The sequence below is a fragment of the Xiphophorus maculatus genome, chromosome 19 (assembly GCF_002775205.1).
Source record: "Xiphophorus maculatus strain JP 163 A chromosome 19, X_maculatus-5.0-male, whole genome shotgun sequence".
In the NCBI taxonomy this organism is placed as follows: domain Eukaryota; kingdom Metazoa; phylum Chordata; class Actinopteri; order Cyprinodontiformes; family Poeciliidae; genus Xiphophorus; species Xiphophorus maculatus.
Genome location: NC_036461.1, coordinates 9,282,891 through 9,301,662, shown reverse-complemented (window position 1 = coordinate 9,301,662; position 18,772 = coordinate 9,282,891). Strand labels below are relative to the sequence as shown.

The window sequence follows — 18,772 nt, the reverse complement described above, 5'->3', positions numbered from 1 at the left end:
GAATTATGTGAAAAGGTTCAAGACTCATCTCAGCTTTTAAGCACTTTTAACAATAACCAATTGTTTGCTTATTTAATTCAATATATTACTTCCAACTTGTGAAAGTATTGGCATAACCTGGAAATCTCAGTGCTTCCTTAAACTACCTTAGAGCTATTACAAGCATCCCTAGAAACAAAATCTGATCTTAAAATTACCTAAAGAAATAACCTAGGAGGAAAATAACTTTGTATCCTTAAATAAGCTTGTTGGGCCAAAGCTCTGGAGAGCTAAATCTATGATCATTCTGAAGGTTTTTGTCCCTTTGATGAGGATTATTTTGCCAAAGAATGTGATGTATTTGGCAAAGTGAACTTGGGTATTTTTCTGGTCTCAAGTGCAGCTGCAGGGAAACACATGAACAAACATTTAATAACAGTACAGCTTACAAAATCAATTTCTTAAAAAAACATTGTTGCTCTAGGTAGTATTTCATATTTCCACGTTGAGATGAGGATCATTTAAAGGTACTAAAGTTTCTTGGACTAATTAATGCAGCTGGTCAACAATCCTGACTGTGCTACTGAAAACCTCAAGAGTTACCTTTCATTCACAAGTACGCCTTTTTTGGGAATCACTAATGATCTGTGACGCAACCATCCATGTTATAAAAATGCATATTAACATAGTCCCAGCTGATACAATTTGCAGCATCTGGAGGAACTTTAGAATAAATGCTAGTTGGATGTCTCTGGCCATGACCAACACTTCTACACAAAGAGGTCTTTGAAAACTCTGGCATGACGACTAAGCCACTCCTATCGTTTTTCAAACACTGCAGAAATATAAGTGCATTACACCGCACAGTTTCTCACGAGGCAAAGGACTGCGTAGTAACAATAACAACACTTAAGCTTTAAATTTGTGTGTGTGTGTGTGCGTGTGTTTGCTAAAAAAAACCCAACTAAAGTTGGATTGGCTTTGTGTCCATTGATTATAATGCCTTTATTTTTTATTTTATTAGACAGGTTTCAGTCATTTGATGCAGAGTTTTTGAGGCTGGAACAATCACCACCTGCTTACTTGTCAATATGACTCTCACATTTACATCCACTCAATCTGGGCAAAGTGGCCTATCATCAATGAGCAGGTAGAAGGTCAGAGTTCGAGTGTATCCATTAGAAAGCCAAACAGTATCAATACAGCCAGAATGTAGGGCTCCTATTATAAGTACAAATCAACAGCACATTTTTAGCTTCACCACCAAAATTTCAATTGACCTGTGTGAATCAGTCTCTGTGATGACTTTCAATGGAGAGCACCAACAAGGAATGTCAATCTCCTCATTACCTTTTCGCTGTTTTTTTACAAAGGCCCTAAGCTCTCCTTTCTTTTTCCTGGAGCTAACATAATGCTGACATTGTTTGTACTAGGCTGGGGGAAATGTGGAAAAGCAATTACTTTTGGCAGAGATATACTTTGCAAAATGCAAAAGTTATTTGTTTTCTTGTGAGATTTTTTTTCAAGAAAGCTTTTATTTGGGATGGACAGGCAGGCTGCAATGAATTCAAACCTTTCCAAATTATTTTACATAAGAAAATAATAAAAGTGCATGCATATGTTATATTACCCCCAGTTGATACTTTGCTGAACTTGAAGTTGTGGAAGCACAGAAGCATACAGAGCTTCTTCTCAGCTCTGCACCAGTAGTACTTTTTCTACTGGGTAGAACTGGCAGCCTGTTGATTAGTTTGAGCACTGCTGCCACCTAGTGACTGGAGGCCTGTTTAAGCCTGAATGAAGACAGTAATACACCTGTAAAGTCTTAGCATGGTGAAAACCAGTCCCTTGTCCTATGTTATTTGCTTCTCACAGAGGGCCTGGTCTCTTGGCTGTTGAGAAACGATTGAGTCCTGGAGGCGTGGAGTGAGTGGATATTTTAAATTTTACCCAATCACTAACATTTATCTGTGACACCTGTAAAGCGCCAGTTTGACGATAAGAAGCTTACCAAAAATTACCTGTAAACAACCAGCTTCCTCTGCGAAGAGAGAAGTTCTTATCCAAACGAGGCGGCTGTTAATGTTAATTCAATTTGGAAATATGGACAACACAGGCTAAATGGCTTCGTTCACTTCATCCACTGCCATTGCTAAAACTACAGCCAGACTACAATTCTAAAACAAAAACATCGTTCACAACTTCTCCTTTTGTTTGCTGATTGGTCTGGTCAAAAATTGGCCAGAGACAACCCAAGTCAAGGGGAGAAAGCCCAGACTTTACTGGTAGAGAGAATTTCTTTGAGCGGAAATGCATAGGAAGGCAATAGACAGGCTAGTAAAGTATGTATCTGTATTTAGATCTATTCATCATAGATCTAAATATGAATATTTAGAAGATTCTCAAAATATAAACACATTTTGCAAGGCACTGCAAATTCTAGCATTGCACAGCACTATTAGACACAGAACAAAGCAACAATTAATCTTTCAAACAGAAGAGAGATCCAGAAACTTGTCAAATTCAATCTGGCTTCAGGAGTACTGGCAACATTTCTGACACATCTCACAACACTGGCAAAATGTCCACTTTGCACGCCTTTTTAAGGCTAAGAGATCAAGTCACAGTTTTTGGGTGTGAGTTGTTGAATAAATGCTGTCTTAACGTTTGAAAACTGTAACATAGACGAAAGATTTAGAGAATCCTGTATGATGAAGTTAATATTTATGATCAGTGAGAGATGTTTTCCCTCTTTCTCTTTATTTATTACCTCACTCCATTTCAGTTTTTAATTCAGTATCCTTTTACCAACCATTCCCAACACGCATCATCCTCTTCCTCCTCAACCGCCTGGCTCTGACCTGGCAATAGAGACCCACTGGACATTGTGTCATTTTCATAGGTTCTCAACCAACCCACTGTGGAAAATTAAGGGTCAAACATTTTCCACATTAGCAGCTTCACCAGGAGGACAGAAATTGATATATGCAGCAATTACTCTTCCTCCCACAAAACCACCATGGACAAACTAATTGCCAAACACACATTATATCCAAAAATTGATGACTGTCTTAAGCATTCTTTCATAAGAGACAGCAATATTAATGCCAAGTAAGCATTAGAAGCTGTAATTTAAAAATTGGGGCAAAGGTGAGACAGTCTTCTGGCACAAAACATCTCTACACCGTTATTATTTTATTATGTATAAAATCTCTACCATAACTCAACCATAGAGTGTCTTATTTTAAACAAGATTTTTAGGATTCGGAACAGTCTCCACTGGATAAATTTTTTTTGAGTTATGCAGCATCCAATAAATATAGTAATTGCCAAAGGAGTGCCACAATTTATATACAAATGCATTATTTATGTGTTTTTAAAATGATTTTGTTTTTATATTCAAAATAGAATGACTTTAACAAAACAAAAAGCTCATTGAACATTTAATAGTGTGGAATGTGCAGAGCTTTTTGTTTGTTTTTTAAGTCAGACAGCCACCAACTCTGACCACATACCCAACCAAGCTGCAATTTGCTAAAGAGCCAGTTGTTTTGCTATTAGTCTGCAGACAATTGAGCAACACAGGTTTTGGTGTATGATTCTTCTGCTACTTCTGGGAACAGTTGAGGGATAAACCTCATTTGAGAAATGACTCACCACTGACACGTGCCTTTGAAATGACATTACTACTTGGTATGCAACTGAATCAAAGTGATTCCTAGTAATGGTTTTAGCTTGGCTTTTACCAGCCGGCATTGCTCATACAGTAGTTGTTTTTGCTCTCTTCTGCTCCCACTGTACTAAACTCGAGCAAGGAATCATGTGCTCTCTTTAGCAACAGCTTTAAGAATAAATAATCTTCTTCACCTCCTCCAATTAACTGTGAAGATCAAGTGCCCAGAAAGTTATGATGTGATTTAACCCTCCACATGAGGTCAATTTAACCTGAATTGCTTCCTATTAAGCATGATAAATTTGTTATTTTTCATTCCATTAAACATTTTCTTATAGACCATTTAATCAGAACAGACCCCCCTTGGCCTGTTCTATTTAACAAACAAATATTAACAAAAAAAAAACCCAGAAAGTCAGAAAAATAGTTGAGATGACTTCAAGGGTTGTTTTTTTTCCTTCCAACATACTTGAACTAAATATCCATCCCCAACTTTGGGTGGGCAACTTGCCAAGCACAGAGGTCAATGAGGTAAAGCAGTAGCATCATGCTTCAACTAAAATTAATTTTGTCAATGAAACTATGTTAGCATGGCATACAAGAAATAGTAATAAAGAGAAGATTAATAGGTGCATATGGGGTTTAAGGAGGAAGTCTCTGACAATAATGACCTGTTTGAAAGAGCCCTGAGGGCAGACAGAAGCCAAGGCCTCTGACAGATGTTAGAGAAAACTGCCCCATTCATCATGTCATTTTTGTTGGAATCTCTTTGAACTGCTATTACACTTTGTGTATCATTTATCTCCAGCAAAAACGGATAAATTATTGACAGACAACTGGCTAGTAGCAACCCAGCAAGACAGCTATATCTATAAAATAATCAGATAATAACTAACTAATCAATCTAAAAATAGGGAGTTCTAGGTTGTTAAATTCAATTCTAGTTCATTATTCTAGCTAGCCATCTTAAAATATGTAGCTAATTATCTTTCCAGTTTTATTGGCAGTACAGCAATAAATCCCTTCTTATATTTTTAAGCTTCCTTTTTTTGTCAAGTTCAAGTTGATTATTAAACGTTAAAGGGGCAGCATTATGTAAATTTGACTTTAATGAGCTGTACTTCATGCTTTAATGTTATTTCCTCATCAAAAATATACCTGGAGTGTTCATCCACGTTAGAGAAATTGTTCAATCTTCCATGGTCTCACCGGGCGCTGCCTTTTCCACGAAGCTCTTCCTCGGAGCTGCAGTTTCCAAGGTGAGCTTCCGCCCCACACAGCACCCGACTCAGCTCCGTCAGAAGAGCAGCAGCAGCAATCAGAAAACACCAGGTGGAACTGAGCATCTGTTGAGCTTATTAGACAAGCTACTTCTCAGTGAAACCCTGGTTAAAAAAAACAAACAAACAAAAAAACATTAGAAGCTTAATAGAGAAATGTGATGACGTGCTGAAGTCGGAGCACATCTGTGTCTTTAAGGAGCAGGTGTTTCTTAAAGAGACAGATGCCCAATTTAAAGGGCGTTAAATTGAGAAATCAAATATCACAATTGAAGTGAGGTCAAAATGTGAAATCAAATTTCATAATTTGTGTTGGTGAAAGTGGTTTTTATCTTGTATAGATAGATAGATAGATAGATAGATAGATAGATAGATAGATAGATAGATAGATAGATAGATAGATAGATAGATAGATAGATAGATAGATAGATAGATAGATAGATAGATAGATAGGTAGATAGATAGATAGATAGATAGATAGATAGATAGATAGATAGATAGATAGATAGATAGATAGATAGATAGATAGATAGATAGATAGATAGATAGATAGATAGATAGATAGATAGATAGATAGGCCTTACTTAATAGGCCTTACTTCCTGAATGTCACTGCCCAGCTCGTAAATCACACCCCCTTGGGAGCCGTTGGGCTGGACTTCTTATTGCTTAGCTTTCAGGCCATAGTTTTCATGCAGACATGTAATTGGCATGTTGGAGTGTTAAGGCATGTATCACCCAAGGCAAAAACGACAGGGACAAGACAATAGGAAACAGCTTGCAAAACTACTTAAAAAAGGCAGAGCAACAAGCTAATTATTATTCATTTTGTGAACATTCCAGTTTGTTGCAATGTAGAAAATATTCATCTGACTGCTAAGCCTGCTTATACTGTTAAGTTTTATACCAAGTGCTCAGTAGGGAGCCGGAAGAGAGGCCTTGTAGAGACCCAGAGCCCCATCTCCGGAGCAGCACTAAGTACTCAGCAGGCTTTAAGGGCAAATGTTCATTAGGGAGCTGAGTTTTAATAAGCCTGCAGACAGACATGCTGTTGAACAGCCTCAAGTGCCAGAGGATGTAAGCTTACTTATTCTCCTGATCTTTAAGAAAATTTTTCTCCATCACGATTGCCAAAATAAATAAATAAAGCTGAAGTATGTACCTTAGAGATACCAACAACATATCTGAGCATCCCACCGCTAAGACACATTTATCTTATTATCTCACACCGATAAGCAGATCTGCACATTTTAAATGGCCAATTACCCAGGAAATTCATGGCAGTTAAACTTCATCATTTGTACCAAGGCACTATTCAGATCCTTTTGTGTGCACTCGAAAATGTTCTGACCGTGGACCTTATTATCTTCTAGAAGATGATAAGGTCTTCTAGAAGACCTTTCAAAATCTCTTTCAAAAGATTTTGCTCTTGCAAAGATGATTCAAAAATAGTTTGAGCTCCAACTACTGACAAGGTTTTAATAGGATTGCAGGCATACAAACTATGTATGAGAATACCTCACAAATACTACTGGGCATCTATCGCATCTTTTTAGGACCAATGAAGCTTGAAATGAAAAAGAAATGTCAAAAGTCAGGCTTGATTCGACCACTGGTTGAAGGCCAACCCCATTTTATTTCTTTTTGAGGATTTCTTTTCACCTTTATTTTTCAACTAAAATTTCACATTAATAGACAGAAAGCAATCTCATCTTTTTCCATGTCTATTCAATAAAATTTGGATCAGGCCGGAATTGTAGATCTGGTAGATTGGATGATAATAAAAGATTTATATCAGCCTCAATTCGTCACTTCCAGCTGGCCCAAAATACCAACACCCATCTAATTACTAGAGTGAAGATGTTCGCATCCACCTCAAAAATATGTAGTTGCGCCCCTGCTAACTGGGCCACCCTGATCTACTAACCAGATGCTCTACCATGTTCCTCAAAACAAACTCAAAAACAGCAGTGGTCATGGCTTCGCTGTGGCAGGATGCACTTTCTGGAAAATGTGTCTATATTCTTTGGCTTTTAGTTAGAGTCAAAGTTTATTATCCTGATGTAAATCTTCCCGTGGTTTATTTCCTTCCAAAGAATTGAATTATTATTCAAACTTTGTTTTTTTTTATTTTAATCTGGACCTCAGTTTAGCTATTTATGTTGTATTGTTTTTCTTTCTGATATATACGTTTGACCTTGTTGTGCAGCACTTTGTGTGGTTTTAAACATGCCTTATAAATAAATCGACATTGACATATGATGATACTCTTATAACTGTTTCTCATGTGTTCACACTGTACTGTTTATAAACCTTCAACATTGTACTTGTTTCAAATTACGCTCTCCAGCTAGTTATTTCTGCACCGGGACTATTGGATGCTTGGTTTTCCTAACAAATGCACTGTAATATATTAGGCAAATCAATACACAGACACATTATTAAGCTTATTCTTTATCACTTTGTCATTAGATTGGAATACAACTGACCAAAAATAGTTTCTGCAAAATTCTGCAGAATCAGCCCCCAGCATCTTATTTTCTCTATGGACTTTCTTGGCACAGTTAAGAATAATGTTTATCTGAGGAATCAGTAAATTAATGAATGAATAAAAACAAGATGACAGCTGAATAGAAAAAAATACAAGATGACAGCAGTAACAATCATCAAGAGGTCTTAACAAAACAATAAACTCATAAACCTGACTTCAACGTTGGATGATATGATTTCCCAATCATATCCTACAGATATGATTGGGAAACACTCATAAGCTGCATGTATTGCATAATTGACCTGTGAGATGTTCTCATCTACCCACTGTTAAATTGGCCTCGAGGTCTTAAACATTTCATTTTGTGCCACATTTTGTGTTTGAAACTTGTCTACCTCTGCAGGGGTTTTATTTGTGGCAAATGCAGCATGAAATAGAAGGGTGTAACTGATGCTCATAAACAAGCCAGTCTGTTTGTTGTTATGTAGACTGATCTAGAAAATGTTAAGTTTCCCACTGAAAATAAACACATTCCTTGGGATTTAGGAAACAAACACAGAAAGCTGATGATATTTTGCACAAAATCTCTTCTATCAAAGGTTACAATGGCGAAATTTCTACTTGTTCAGCTACTGTTTATTTACTTCCTCAGTGTTTTTATCTCACCATTATACTAGTATGGTAAACACCCCCTGTGATTACTTGCAGAGGCATAATCATCTGTCCAGTATTCGGCACAAAGAGCGATTCCATGTTTCCAGCAAGGAATGTTGTGTAGGTTCACTTATTTGTTAGTCAATTGATCGAAAATCCCGCTGTGTGTAAGTGCGTGGGCGTGTGCGTGTGAGTGTGCGTGCGTGAGGTTAGGACACATCTGGAAGCAACCTGGGTGCTGCTAATCACAAACCTAAACACAAAATAGCTCAGTCTCATTGCTGCAAACAGCCAGAAAGATTTTAGTTGCATAACAGCCTGATGCGATATTTCATGTTCGATTTGTGCACAAAGGTAAAAGATGGAAAGTCAATGAGTAAAGGGTGTGGTTGAGTTGCAAGTAAAAAGTGTTATGCTATATATTTATTTTCCACACAAATGCTTCCCGGATAATGCAGTGTTTATTCTGCCCTCAAAATGTTGCTGCTAAACTTTCTAATGACTGTAACAGGATCACAGATGGAAAACATCACAAAAGATGTCTTCTCAGAGAGTTGGGTCCAGTGCCTGGGTAAGCTACAAGTCTGGGCACATGTAAAAACTAAATTTGCCATTTCATTTTCAGAAAATAGCTCAAACTCGAGGGGATCTGGTTCTTTCAAGTCTTGCAACAAATTCTAAGACTCAATTTGGTGTGAACTTTGACTGGGCCATTGTAAAACATGAACTAAGCCATTCCACTGTAGCTCTGATTGCATGTTTGGGGTTATTGTCAAACTGGACAATAATCCAGGATTAAGTTTTTCTTCTCATCATCTCCAACAAGCTCCACTGTCTCTGTTGAAGAAAAGCATCTTCCCAGAGTGTATAATTGATAAATTGCCAGAAAGTTCTTCATCTAATTGTGAAGCTCTGCAGCTCCTCCAAAATAACCATGGACTGTTCTCTGCTTCTTTAGTTTTTGTTCTCTCTAGTTGACCTTTTGGTTATATGGACATTTACAAATGTGCTAAACATAGCTGTGGATTATCTACTTGAGAAGTAAAACACTTGGGATATTGTTTTATAATCCAACTTTGCTGTAAATGTCTCCACAACTTTCTCCCTGATGTGTCTCCTTTGCTCCTTGGTCTTCATGATGCTGTTTGTTTATTGATGTTTTTTTACACTGAGAATACATTTCATACAGACTGACTCTGTTAAGTATTAAGGTGAGTTCTAGATTCATTTTATTTAGCAAGATCAGATTTAAAATGTTGAAAACATTCACATGCTACACATTTCACATTTTTACTTGTAAAACAACTTTAAAAGTGTCAATTTCCTTCCAATTCATAATTATGTTGTAATTTGTGAAGGTCTGTCACATAAAATCCCAGAAAAAAAAACAGTGAAGTTTAAATTATGACTAAATGAGAAAATGTTCACAGGATATGAATGTTTTCCTCTGAATTGGTTCACGATAAGTAGCTGGCCCATAATGTAAATTTTTGAAACAATAACAATATTCTGAACCGGATAACCTTAAAAAGTTGGAGGATTGTTTCTGCTCTTAGAAAAATGTTGACTAACTGGCCAGTGGTGATGCAGGAACGGAAACGAGGAATGTGAGTATTTGCTCATACTCTCAGTCAATCTGTATCATTATGATGACAGCTCAGTGGCAAAGGATGTGATAAATGTAAATTTTTTCTGTGCGTTCAGTGAATTTCTCGTTTCTCCCTTTCGTCTTCAGCGTGGTCCAAATGAAACATCTAAATCACAAGCATGTCAGCATTTCCCGGCTCTGTCAGTCAAACCAGAGCAGGGGATCATTTGTTGACGGACCTCATGCAAACGTTTTACAGCAACAAGCTTGATCTTTCTTGGAAGAATTTTCCCTCTTTTAAAGAATCAGCTGCATTTTTTTTCCTGTTCATGCGCAGCATGAATGCATTCTTTGTTTCAGTATCACATGACTCGCTACGTCTTACTTTAAGGGACAAATTATTCCTATGCTCACAAAAACTAATGAAATTTGTGAATTAGATGTTAAAAGAGGAATTTTTAGAGGTGACTTGCAGTTGAAAATATATGTTTATTTCAGTCCTTCTCCTTGGAAACAGAGGTTTGTTTCAGCTGGTTTCCTCTTGAAGTCATGGCCTCCCCCAAGTCCTTATATGTTTCTGTGTCTGTCCCGGTCATCATCCCACTGGGTCCTCTCAAAAAGGAACAGGACCTCTGCCTGACCTACATTATCACAGCGTCACACGATATCCATAGAGGATTTATTTGGAGACAAATTTTATTAAATAAATTGAAGAGGAACCACATTATTCTGGGGTTTCCAAAAAATATAGCTGAGATTAAATGAGCGTGAAAACATGCATTCTGTTCCTCAAAGAGTTCATCCGGCAGCCAGCCATTATCTGAAGTGAGAGCTGGTCATGTTTGGGAAGCAACAGCTAATAGGATTCAGTCGATCTTCCTGTCAGTCTCAACAGAGCCTCGCCCTGTTCCTCTCTCTGAACAGGGTGGTCCCTGTTGAGCGGAGCCGCTCTGTTCAGAGAGACTTGGCAGAGTTCACTGTGGCAGACAGGAACACGCTTCCCCTCAATCAGCAGTTTTCTTCAGGTGTGCTATACCTCTCCTTTCTTTGACATTAACATCTTTACATCTTTAACATCTCCAACACTTCAGGGTTTGTTTCCATACCGCTGCATATACAGAGTGCTTTGAAAATGTTTTTAAGGATTTCATGTTGTTCTTCTTGTTAATTTTTTTCTTTGACATGTAACTTTTTTTAAATTAATCAAATATGTGCTAATATCAGAAAAATATAACCTAAGTCAAAGACTAGTTTTCCTATTTTCCTTTCAGCTTTTAAGAGAAAAAAAAAAATCATTCTCCAAACCAACCTACCCTAATGCCAAAAATATTTTCCGCTCTAATATTTCATGATTGAACTGACTGACCAAATTTTTAGAAAGCTGTCTTCAATTTCATAGGCATGATTATCACAGACCTGTAAAATCAAGCAATGGCTTAAACAGATCCTTTAGACATCAGGAAGTAGGTTAAAATGTCTCAAAAACAAAACATCATGCCTGCATATGAAGAAATACAAAAACAGATAAGAAAGACACTGAAATCTATTCAGCTGGAAAGGGCTAAAAAGTTTTGGACTAAATGAACCACAGCGTGAGCCTGGAGGAATACATGGAACAGAACTGGCTTTCCTACCAAAATCACTCCAAGAGTGCATCAACAACTCATTCAGGAGGTCACAAAAGAACCCTGAATAACATTTAAAGAACTCAAACCTCATTTGCTCCAGTTAAGACCAATTTTTAGTTTCAGGAGTAAGAAAAACGGGACAAAAATTGGTTGAAAAAACATTTTGAGGATCCATACATCAGAGAAGCAAGGTCATGTTGGGTTATATACATGATAATGATCCTATTTGTGCAAGAATAGAGCGCGGAGAAAATCTGAAAAGAGGAGTGGGTCAAAATTCCTCTGCATGCTGTCATGCCGGTTATCAGTTGTAATTGTTTCACAACAGTTGTTATTCGCCAAAGGTGGCAGAGTTATTAGATTTAGAATTTAATTACTTTTTCACATAATGCAAAGTTTGGTTGATTAGTATTTTTCTTGAATAAACATAATCATCATTTTAAAAGTATATTTTGTATTTACTCTGGTTACTTTTGATAGATATCAAATTTAGTTTATTGACAAGAAATATTTAAATATGACAAAATAGCAAAAACAAAAGAAATTTATCGAGTACCGATACATAGTCTTAGCACTGTCTGTGTGTAAATAAAAGAACAGTGATTTGTCCAATATTTGTAGCTTTCATCAAATAATTTTTATCTCACAGAGGAGAGGTGAAGGAGGTATGTATCTGTGGACTGTAAACACACATTACTGTTTTTCTTTCTGCTGATGTAGACACTAAAAAGTTGCACATGTGCTGACCAGATGTGGCTATTTTTGTTGTATTTTGCAACTTTGTGGTCTGTGAAATCTCTCTTCCAACCTTATCCTCAATGTGATGAGAGTATGAATGAACAAATCCTCATTTGACTTAGGGAAAACAAACTTAAAATCACTTTCCATCCAAAACAATAAAAACTTTCAGATGTAATTGGCCTGAACCACAAAACCAAGACGCCAAGTGGGGGATGGGTTCTCTGAAATACTCTGGGTCGAATATTTTAATAATGAATTAAAAATAGTGAAAATTCCATCTTTTTGCATAAGTTATGATTAATGTTAGCTTATGGGTGCAACATTATTGGTTTAGCTTCCAGATTGTATTGTAAGCATGAGAATACATAAAGTTAGAATTCAAAAATTCATTTTGGCCCTTAATTCTGAATTTAAATTCTCTTTGTTATACATTTGGTTGGTTAGCAACATTTAGCAAACCATTATCCTATAATGCAGAACTGAGATAAAGACACAGGTCTCCTGACAAATATATTTGTTTTTAGCCATTTTGTTGTTCCTAAATGTTCAGGTATTCAAAGAAATGTTAATATCACACAAAGATGATCTGAGTAAATATAAATTGTGGTTTTATTAATGGGCGAAAAAAAACTGTTCAAATCAAGCTGGTCTTATTTTTTTACAAATATTTAGCCCCTCGACATAATACCTAGTTTTTGCACCCTTTTGGTAGGAATAACTGGCAATGAATCACTTTGAATTGTTGTAATTCAGACAAAGTATGAGGTTTGTGAGCATTCAAAGCACATTTAAAACTATCCCATAGAATCTCAATGGGAATTTTCAATCTGAGTTTTACGAGGCTGCTCCAAAATCTTTTGCTGCTGTGCTTTGCATCATTGTCCTGCTTCAGTTTAAGGCCATGAACTGATAATGTTCAGGATCTTTTACTAGAGATAAGAATTCACGGTTTCATCAGTTAAAGCAATTTGTCCATTTCCTGAAAAAGCAAAGCAGTTCCAGATCATGCCCTGCTGGTATTTTGGTAATTTCACACCAGATATAACTAGGTGTACACCTTGCAAAAGATACACTTCTGTTTCATCAGTTTAAAGAAATGTCATGAAAAAGGGTTTTGGAATATTTTTGGCAAGTGTGCGATATGTCTGTGTTTGTTTTGGATAGCAGTGGTTTTCATCCTTTGGATTCTCTCATGGATGCTATTTAAGCTCCATTCAATTCCTGTTGTTGAATCATAAACCTTACTTTAACTGAGATGATAAAGCTTTTAAGTTCCTTAGATGTTTTGGGCTCTTCTGAGACTTCCTGGATGAGCTGTCAGTGCAATCTTGGAGTAATTCTGTTCGGCAGGCGAACCCTGGGAATGTTCACCAATGTTCAGTGGACTCTGTAACCTTGTGTGAGTTAGAGAAAATCCACAATAAAGTCAAGCTAGTCTAAAAGCTATCCTAAACACAGGGAGAAGTCAGTCATTTTTATGCCGTAAGAAGCACAAACCATGACATACAATATGTTTCACTGTAAATGTTAATGAGAAGGGCTGGTTTTGCTTCCAAGAAAAAGCAAATATTCTAGATTTGCAGCAAGACATATAAAGTATGTCAATTTTAACAACATAAACATCTGATCTTTATATAATGTGAATAAATAATAATGTCATGTTTTTTACAGAAACAAATAAAAGCAATAATGGTAAATTATAGCAAATGTCTAAAATAATCATAGATACAAAATTTCTTATCTGAGATAGTTTGGTCTAGATTAAAATGCACACATTTAAACAGCAAACAAAGATAAAACATTGCCTTTTTGGCGTCTGTTGCTGTACTTTAGACATGAGGGTAATTCCCACTACAAAGCATGTTTATATATTCTTTAGTGACACTCTGCTGTCAGCAAGGGTGGAGTGGGTATTTGTCAAACATTTGGACAATCCACATTAGAGGCCCCGTCTTTAAAGAGAGAATATAAGAATTGAAATGTTTCCAAAGTCTATGAAAACAATACCACTGTGAATCCCTGTAGGAAGACTGCCCCAGTGAATCTTCTCTACAGGAACTTATATATAACCCAGACAGTCATCAGCTGAAGGACAATTAATAATATCCACAAAGTTTTTTTCAATACTTTAAGCATGCTGTCCACATTGAATGTGAGCCATCTCCGTCTTTGGATGTTGAGTGCCTGGCTATGGAACCTTAGATTATACTAAAAAAATAAAATCAACAACAACAGCAGGAAATCTGTGAAACATCAGGAGATCACAAGAAAAAAAAAAAATAAATCAGTAAAGGTATTCCACTGATAAAGATTTTGTGCTGTGCTTCATTGCCAGACTATTGTCATCACTATAAAATGCATTTCTTCAAGTTCCAGCTGTTTTCACTTCAAGTTATCAACAACCACACCGGGAACGACAAAAAAGAAAAAAGAAAAGTACATTTACATCCAGAACCCCTGCTGGATGAGACTCCCCTGTGTCTGACTGGGCCTGATTAGGACCCGGCTTTGGACCGGCCCAATCACCACAGATGATAAATAACTTTAGCCAATCAAGTTGGCAGTTAATCAGCGGCATCCAATCAGGAAATAAGAAACTGAGTTTTGAAATGGAAAGCAGACAGAGCCCACGGTTGTTTAGGAGGAAGCAAGAGGAGGGGTCCTGTTAGCAGCACAGGGAAACCCCCCTGTCTGCAGACAATTACATTTAATCAGAGGAGCTGATGGACATCTAACAAAAAGTTGTGTGTCTGATTCAGAAGAAGAGAATTAGGTACAACCCAAGGTTTTTTTGTCTTTTTTTTTACAAACACAAACCTCAGTCAGTGTTGAAGTTGTTTACAGAATAGTAAACAAGTGTAGTGATGTGCTCTCAGGAAATCCCCAGAAATGTGTTGGCACTCATAGCAACGCCTTAAAATGAATCAGTTTATCTCAGCAGTGTAATGTCTTACTGAAAATGTTTGAAAAATCCATTCTTTTATTTGACTACATCAAATAAAATAATTTACATCTTGATGGCACACAAAAAATATATAGTCTAAATCAAGATAGAATTGGTTCACTCAACATTGAACAAGGGTTCATGGCCATTCCAGCCCTCAGACCTAAATCTTTCAGAAAACCTACAGTGATGTAAGGATCTGAAAAAGGCATGGCAGAGGACCCAGGAATTTGGACGATATAGAAACTTTGCACAAACATGACTGGTCACGGTTCTCCTTGTCCTCAGATCCTGTGGAAAACCCCAAGTTCAGTCCTGAATTCCTACTATCCTGCAACTTTTAGATGTACATCTGTTACTACACACCTGAATCAAACGGATGGCTCATTACCAGGCCTCTGCAGAGGGAAAAGATGCTGATGAGCCATTCGATTCAAGTGTGTTAGAGAAGAAAGACACCCAAAAGTTGCAGAAGAGTAGATTTTAAGGCCTGGACCTGGACTCTGTTAGAGAAAAAGAAAAGACCAACTGCAGTATTGTTGGCAAATGTGAGATTATGGTGTTGTTTATAAAAGATGGATTCATTCATTGTTGCCAGATTTTTCCCTGCAGCTGTACCATGCATCCATATATGTTAATTTACAGCTCCAGCATGCAGGGTACTGTAGTACAGGATAATGACATTCTGAGGGGTAATTTGAGAAATACCATTATGTAAATCAACAGGTGCACGCCAAAGCTGAATAAGTATGCCCCTGCCTCCAAGTGCTTCAATATGCCTTTCTGGTTGCTGCTGTTAATGTTCAGACCACACCATTTGGAAACCTCCCCTGAGCATGTGGGTGTGCTGCAAGCAGGAGGGCCATGAGAGATGAATGTTCACAGCAAAGTGTATTTTTTTCCCTTCAAAATGAGTTCAAGAAGAAAACATTTAGTTAAGCAACATTAGGATGCCATCACATCCTGTGCTGATATGGCTGTCAGTTATGCCACTTCTCCCTGCGTTCAAAGGGGAGCCAGTTGTTTTCCACTTGGCTGTGTGAAAAGGTTGACCTCAGTAAGCCTGGTGTTAACACGGCTTTTAAATCAGAGTTTAGGGAAATGTGTGAAAAGGAAGGATTTTATATGAATTAGTCTGAGTTAATATTAAACACAGCTCTTTAGGGGAACAGGCTCTTGTCATTTACTGTTGACCTACTGTAGTGTAACATGCAGAGTCAGCGCCCCCTTGTGGTTAAAATATACACAAGTTGATGTTATTATGGTTCCTTCAGTTTTTCAGACTCAAGGATTGAAAAGTAAGAAAAGAAGAAAATGGACAAATGGATAGATAAAAAATGAACTGGCAGATGGAAAGGTGGATGCGTAGATGGATAGAGGGATGACAGATGGTGGCTGGATGAATAGATAAAGAGAGAAATAAATGGATAATTGCGGACAACAATCTTTGTACAAAAATTGAAATGTGTGATGGACAAATAGATGTATACATGGTTGGCAGGTTAGTTGGTTGATGGATCAAAGGTAATAGATGAACTGATGGATAATGAACAGAGGAATGGATGAACAAATTTAAAAAATGAAATGACAGATGGATCAGAACAAAAAGAATAAAAGTGTTGTACCTTTTCAATACTACTTTTTCTTTTCCCATGCCATAATTTTCCTTACTGAATAGGAACCCTCACTATTTACACCCAATCTGATTATAATACATGCTCAAAAGATTAATTTATCCCAATATTTTTATTCCAATACATGAGGGACCAGCAGTCCAGACAATCTTTGAACATTCATCCGCAGAGGCTTGTCTTTAAAAAAGGAAAAACAGAAGTAGTTCATCCCCAATTCACAATATATACATCAGTAAAAGTCACGCTCAGTCCATCTCACCCAGAAGCCCACTCAAGCTTTACATTGACTAGAAAAGTAAAACCATAAACAAAAATATTAAAAACAACAAAGCAAATCTTGTTCACCGTTGTTCAGAAGCTTCATATGACACGAGTAATGCTTAAACCTCTCATTTCCGTACAGAGAAATGTTTTCAGCCATTGGTGTTCATACTGAAATGTTGCCCTGATGAAATATTCACATTTCAGTTCTCACCTCAGTTCTAAACATTGCACAACCCAAAGACCAAATCTGTAATTATTGTTTCAAAAGGCCAGCTAAAAAAAATTAAAATAAAAAAAATTACTCTGTGTGTCTTTACCATCTGAAAAGCTCAATCTCTCAGAAGAAAAACTGAATTCAGAGCTAACAGAGAGTAAAACTTCATTAGTCTGTTTTTGGGAATTATGCACAACATTAATAATATTGAAATAAAAAAATCCTCAGTGGACTTGATGTAGTACAAACACCCCTACAGGCATATTGTTACAAAATGACTAATGATAATGTAAACTCTTTAACAGCAGAGTAACAGCAACAACTACGCACAGAAAAATCAAACCAATAACGTCCACTGGCTCAGAGTATCGACAACTCTCAAAGCATTAAAATAAATAGTTTCACAATAACTTAACAAAAAAAAAGCAACATATACCCCCAAAAAGTACAGAGCTTTCCAACAAATTATCCAGAATCCAAAAATACATGGCTACAGGTGTTAAAGTGAGGGTGGAAACTTGCAGAACAGTTAATGCATAGGTGTCAGAGGACATCCTGAGGTAAACACATGAAAGACGGTGACTCACAAAGAAACAATAAAATAAGTCTTATGTAGGGATTGAACAAAAACTTCCTTCATTCATATTTTGTTACTATCACATATGTTTCCCTCACCAGAGCAACTGTCTGGTTACAATCAGAGGCAAAGGGACTGGATAAGGCAGGTTATTAAACATGGGTCAACAAACTACTTTCCCAAGACTCAAAAAGGTAAAAACAGAAAATAGAAACTACTTGGCTTCCTTTAAAACCCCTTCTTCACATCCAGCAGGCAAATAAAACAAACAAAAAAATACAATTCTAGCATACATGCGGCAACAACTAAATCCCTTCTCCTTAACTGACACATCAAAAGAAAATGTCTATACACACATTACTCTGTACAGGTTCTGAATTAAAAGAATGAGCTTATATATTTACATAAAACACATATCAGTCCCTGATCGATTAAGGCCAAAGTGCTGCAGATGAATGACCCACAGCATGTAGAGGCTGCTGTTGCACTTAAAGTGTACTTCCATTTGCAAAATGCAAAAGAAGCAGTTATTATACAATAAAACTCAAGGCCTTTGTTCCTGTATCATGTCTTTCAAAGCGCATAAAGCTAAGCAAACTCTGGGAAGCAGAAATAAAACTATTTCCAATATCACCGTTTCCCCCCCCCAGTTTCTATTTCTAAATTCAATTGTATGTACATACAGTAATAACTTCATATGACTGAAGCCACGGTTTTTTTTCCTCAGTTTAACAGGACTTCCTGAACATCTCTCTCCTCCTGACGGAGACATACTGGGACCGCAGAGATGTTGGGGCTGTTGGATGGTAATGAATGCAGGAAACCGGGGCAGTGGAGCAGTGCTGGTCTTCATGTGAATGAGTGGAGCCACAGTGATGGAGGAGTCAGAGCATGCCGAAGCCTTCACTGCCCTCGCTGATGGCCAGCTTCAGCATCTTGTGCAGCTCCTCGTAGGAGTCGTAGGTAGGGAGGCACAGCTGGTTAAAACTGGACACAACGCCAGATTTAGATGACGTTTACAGTGATCACACCATAAAAATCAGAGGTCTTACAAGATTGTTCATGATGCATGATTTTGTAAAATTACAACCCAAACACTTTAACAA

The 18,772-nt window shown here is 37.1% G+C and overlaps 1 protein-coding gene across 2 annotated transcripts in view; it reads right to left on the bottom strand.

The window, feature by feature from the left end:
- Positions 1–16,704: 16,704 nt before the first annotated feature.
- The window catches only part of arel1 (apoptosis resistant E3 ubiquitin protein ligase 1), a 34,410-nt gene continuing 32,342 nt past the window's right edge, over positions 16,705–18,772 (bottom strand). For both annotated transcript variants that reach the window (XM_023352533.1, XM_023352534.1), the window contains exon 22: positions 16,705–18,653. In XM_023352533.1, the coding sequence (XP_023208301.1) occupies positions 18,551–18,653 (103 nt within the window). In that variant the 3' untranslated portion in view covers positions 16,705–18,550. The remainder of the gene's footprint in view (positions 18,654–18,772) is intronic.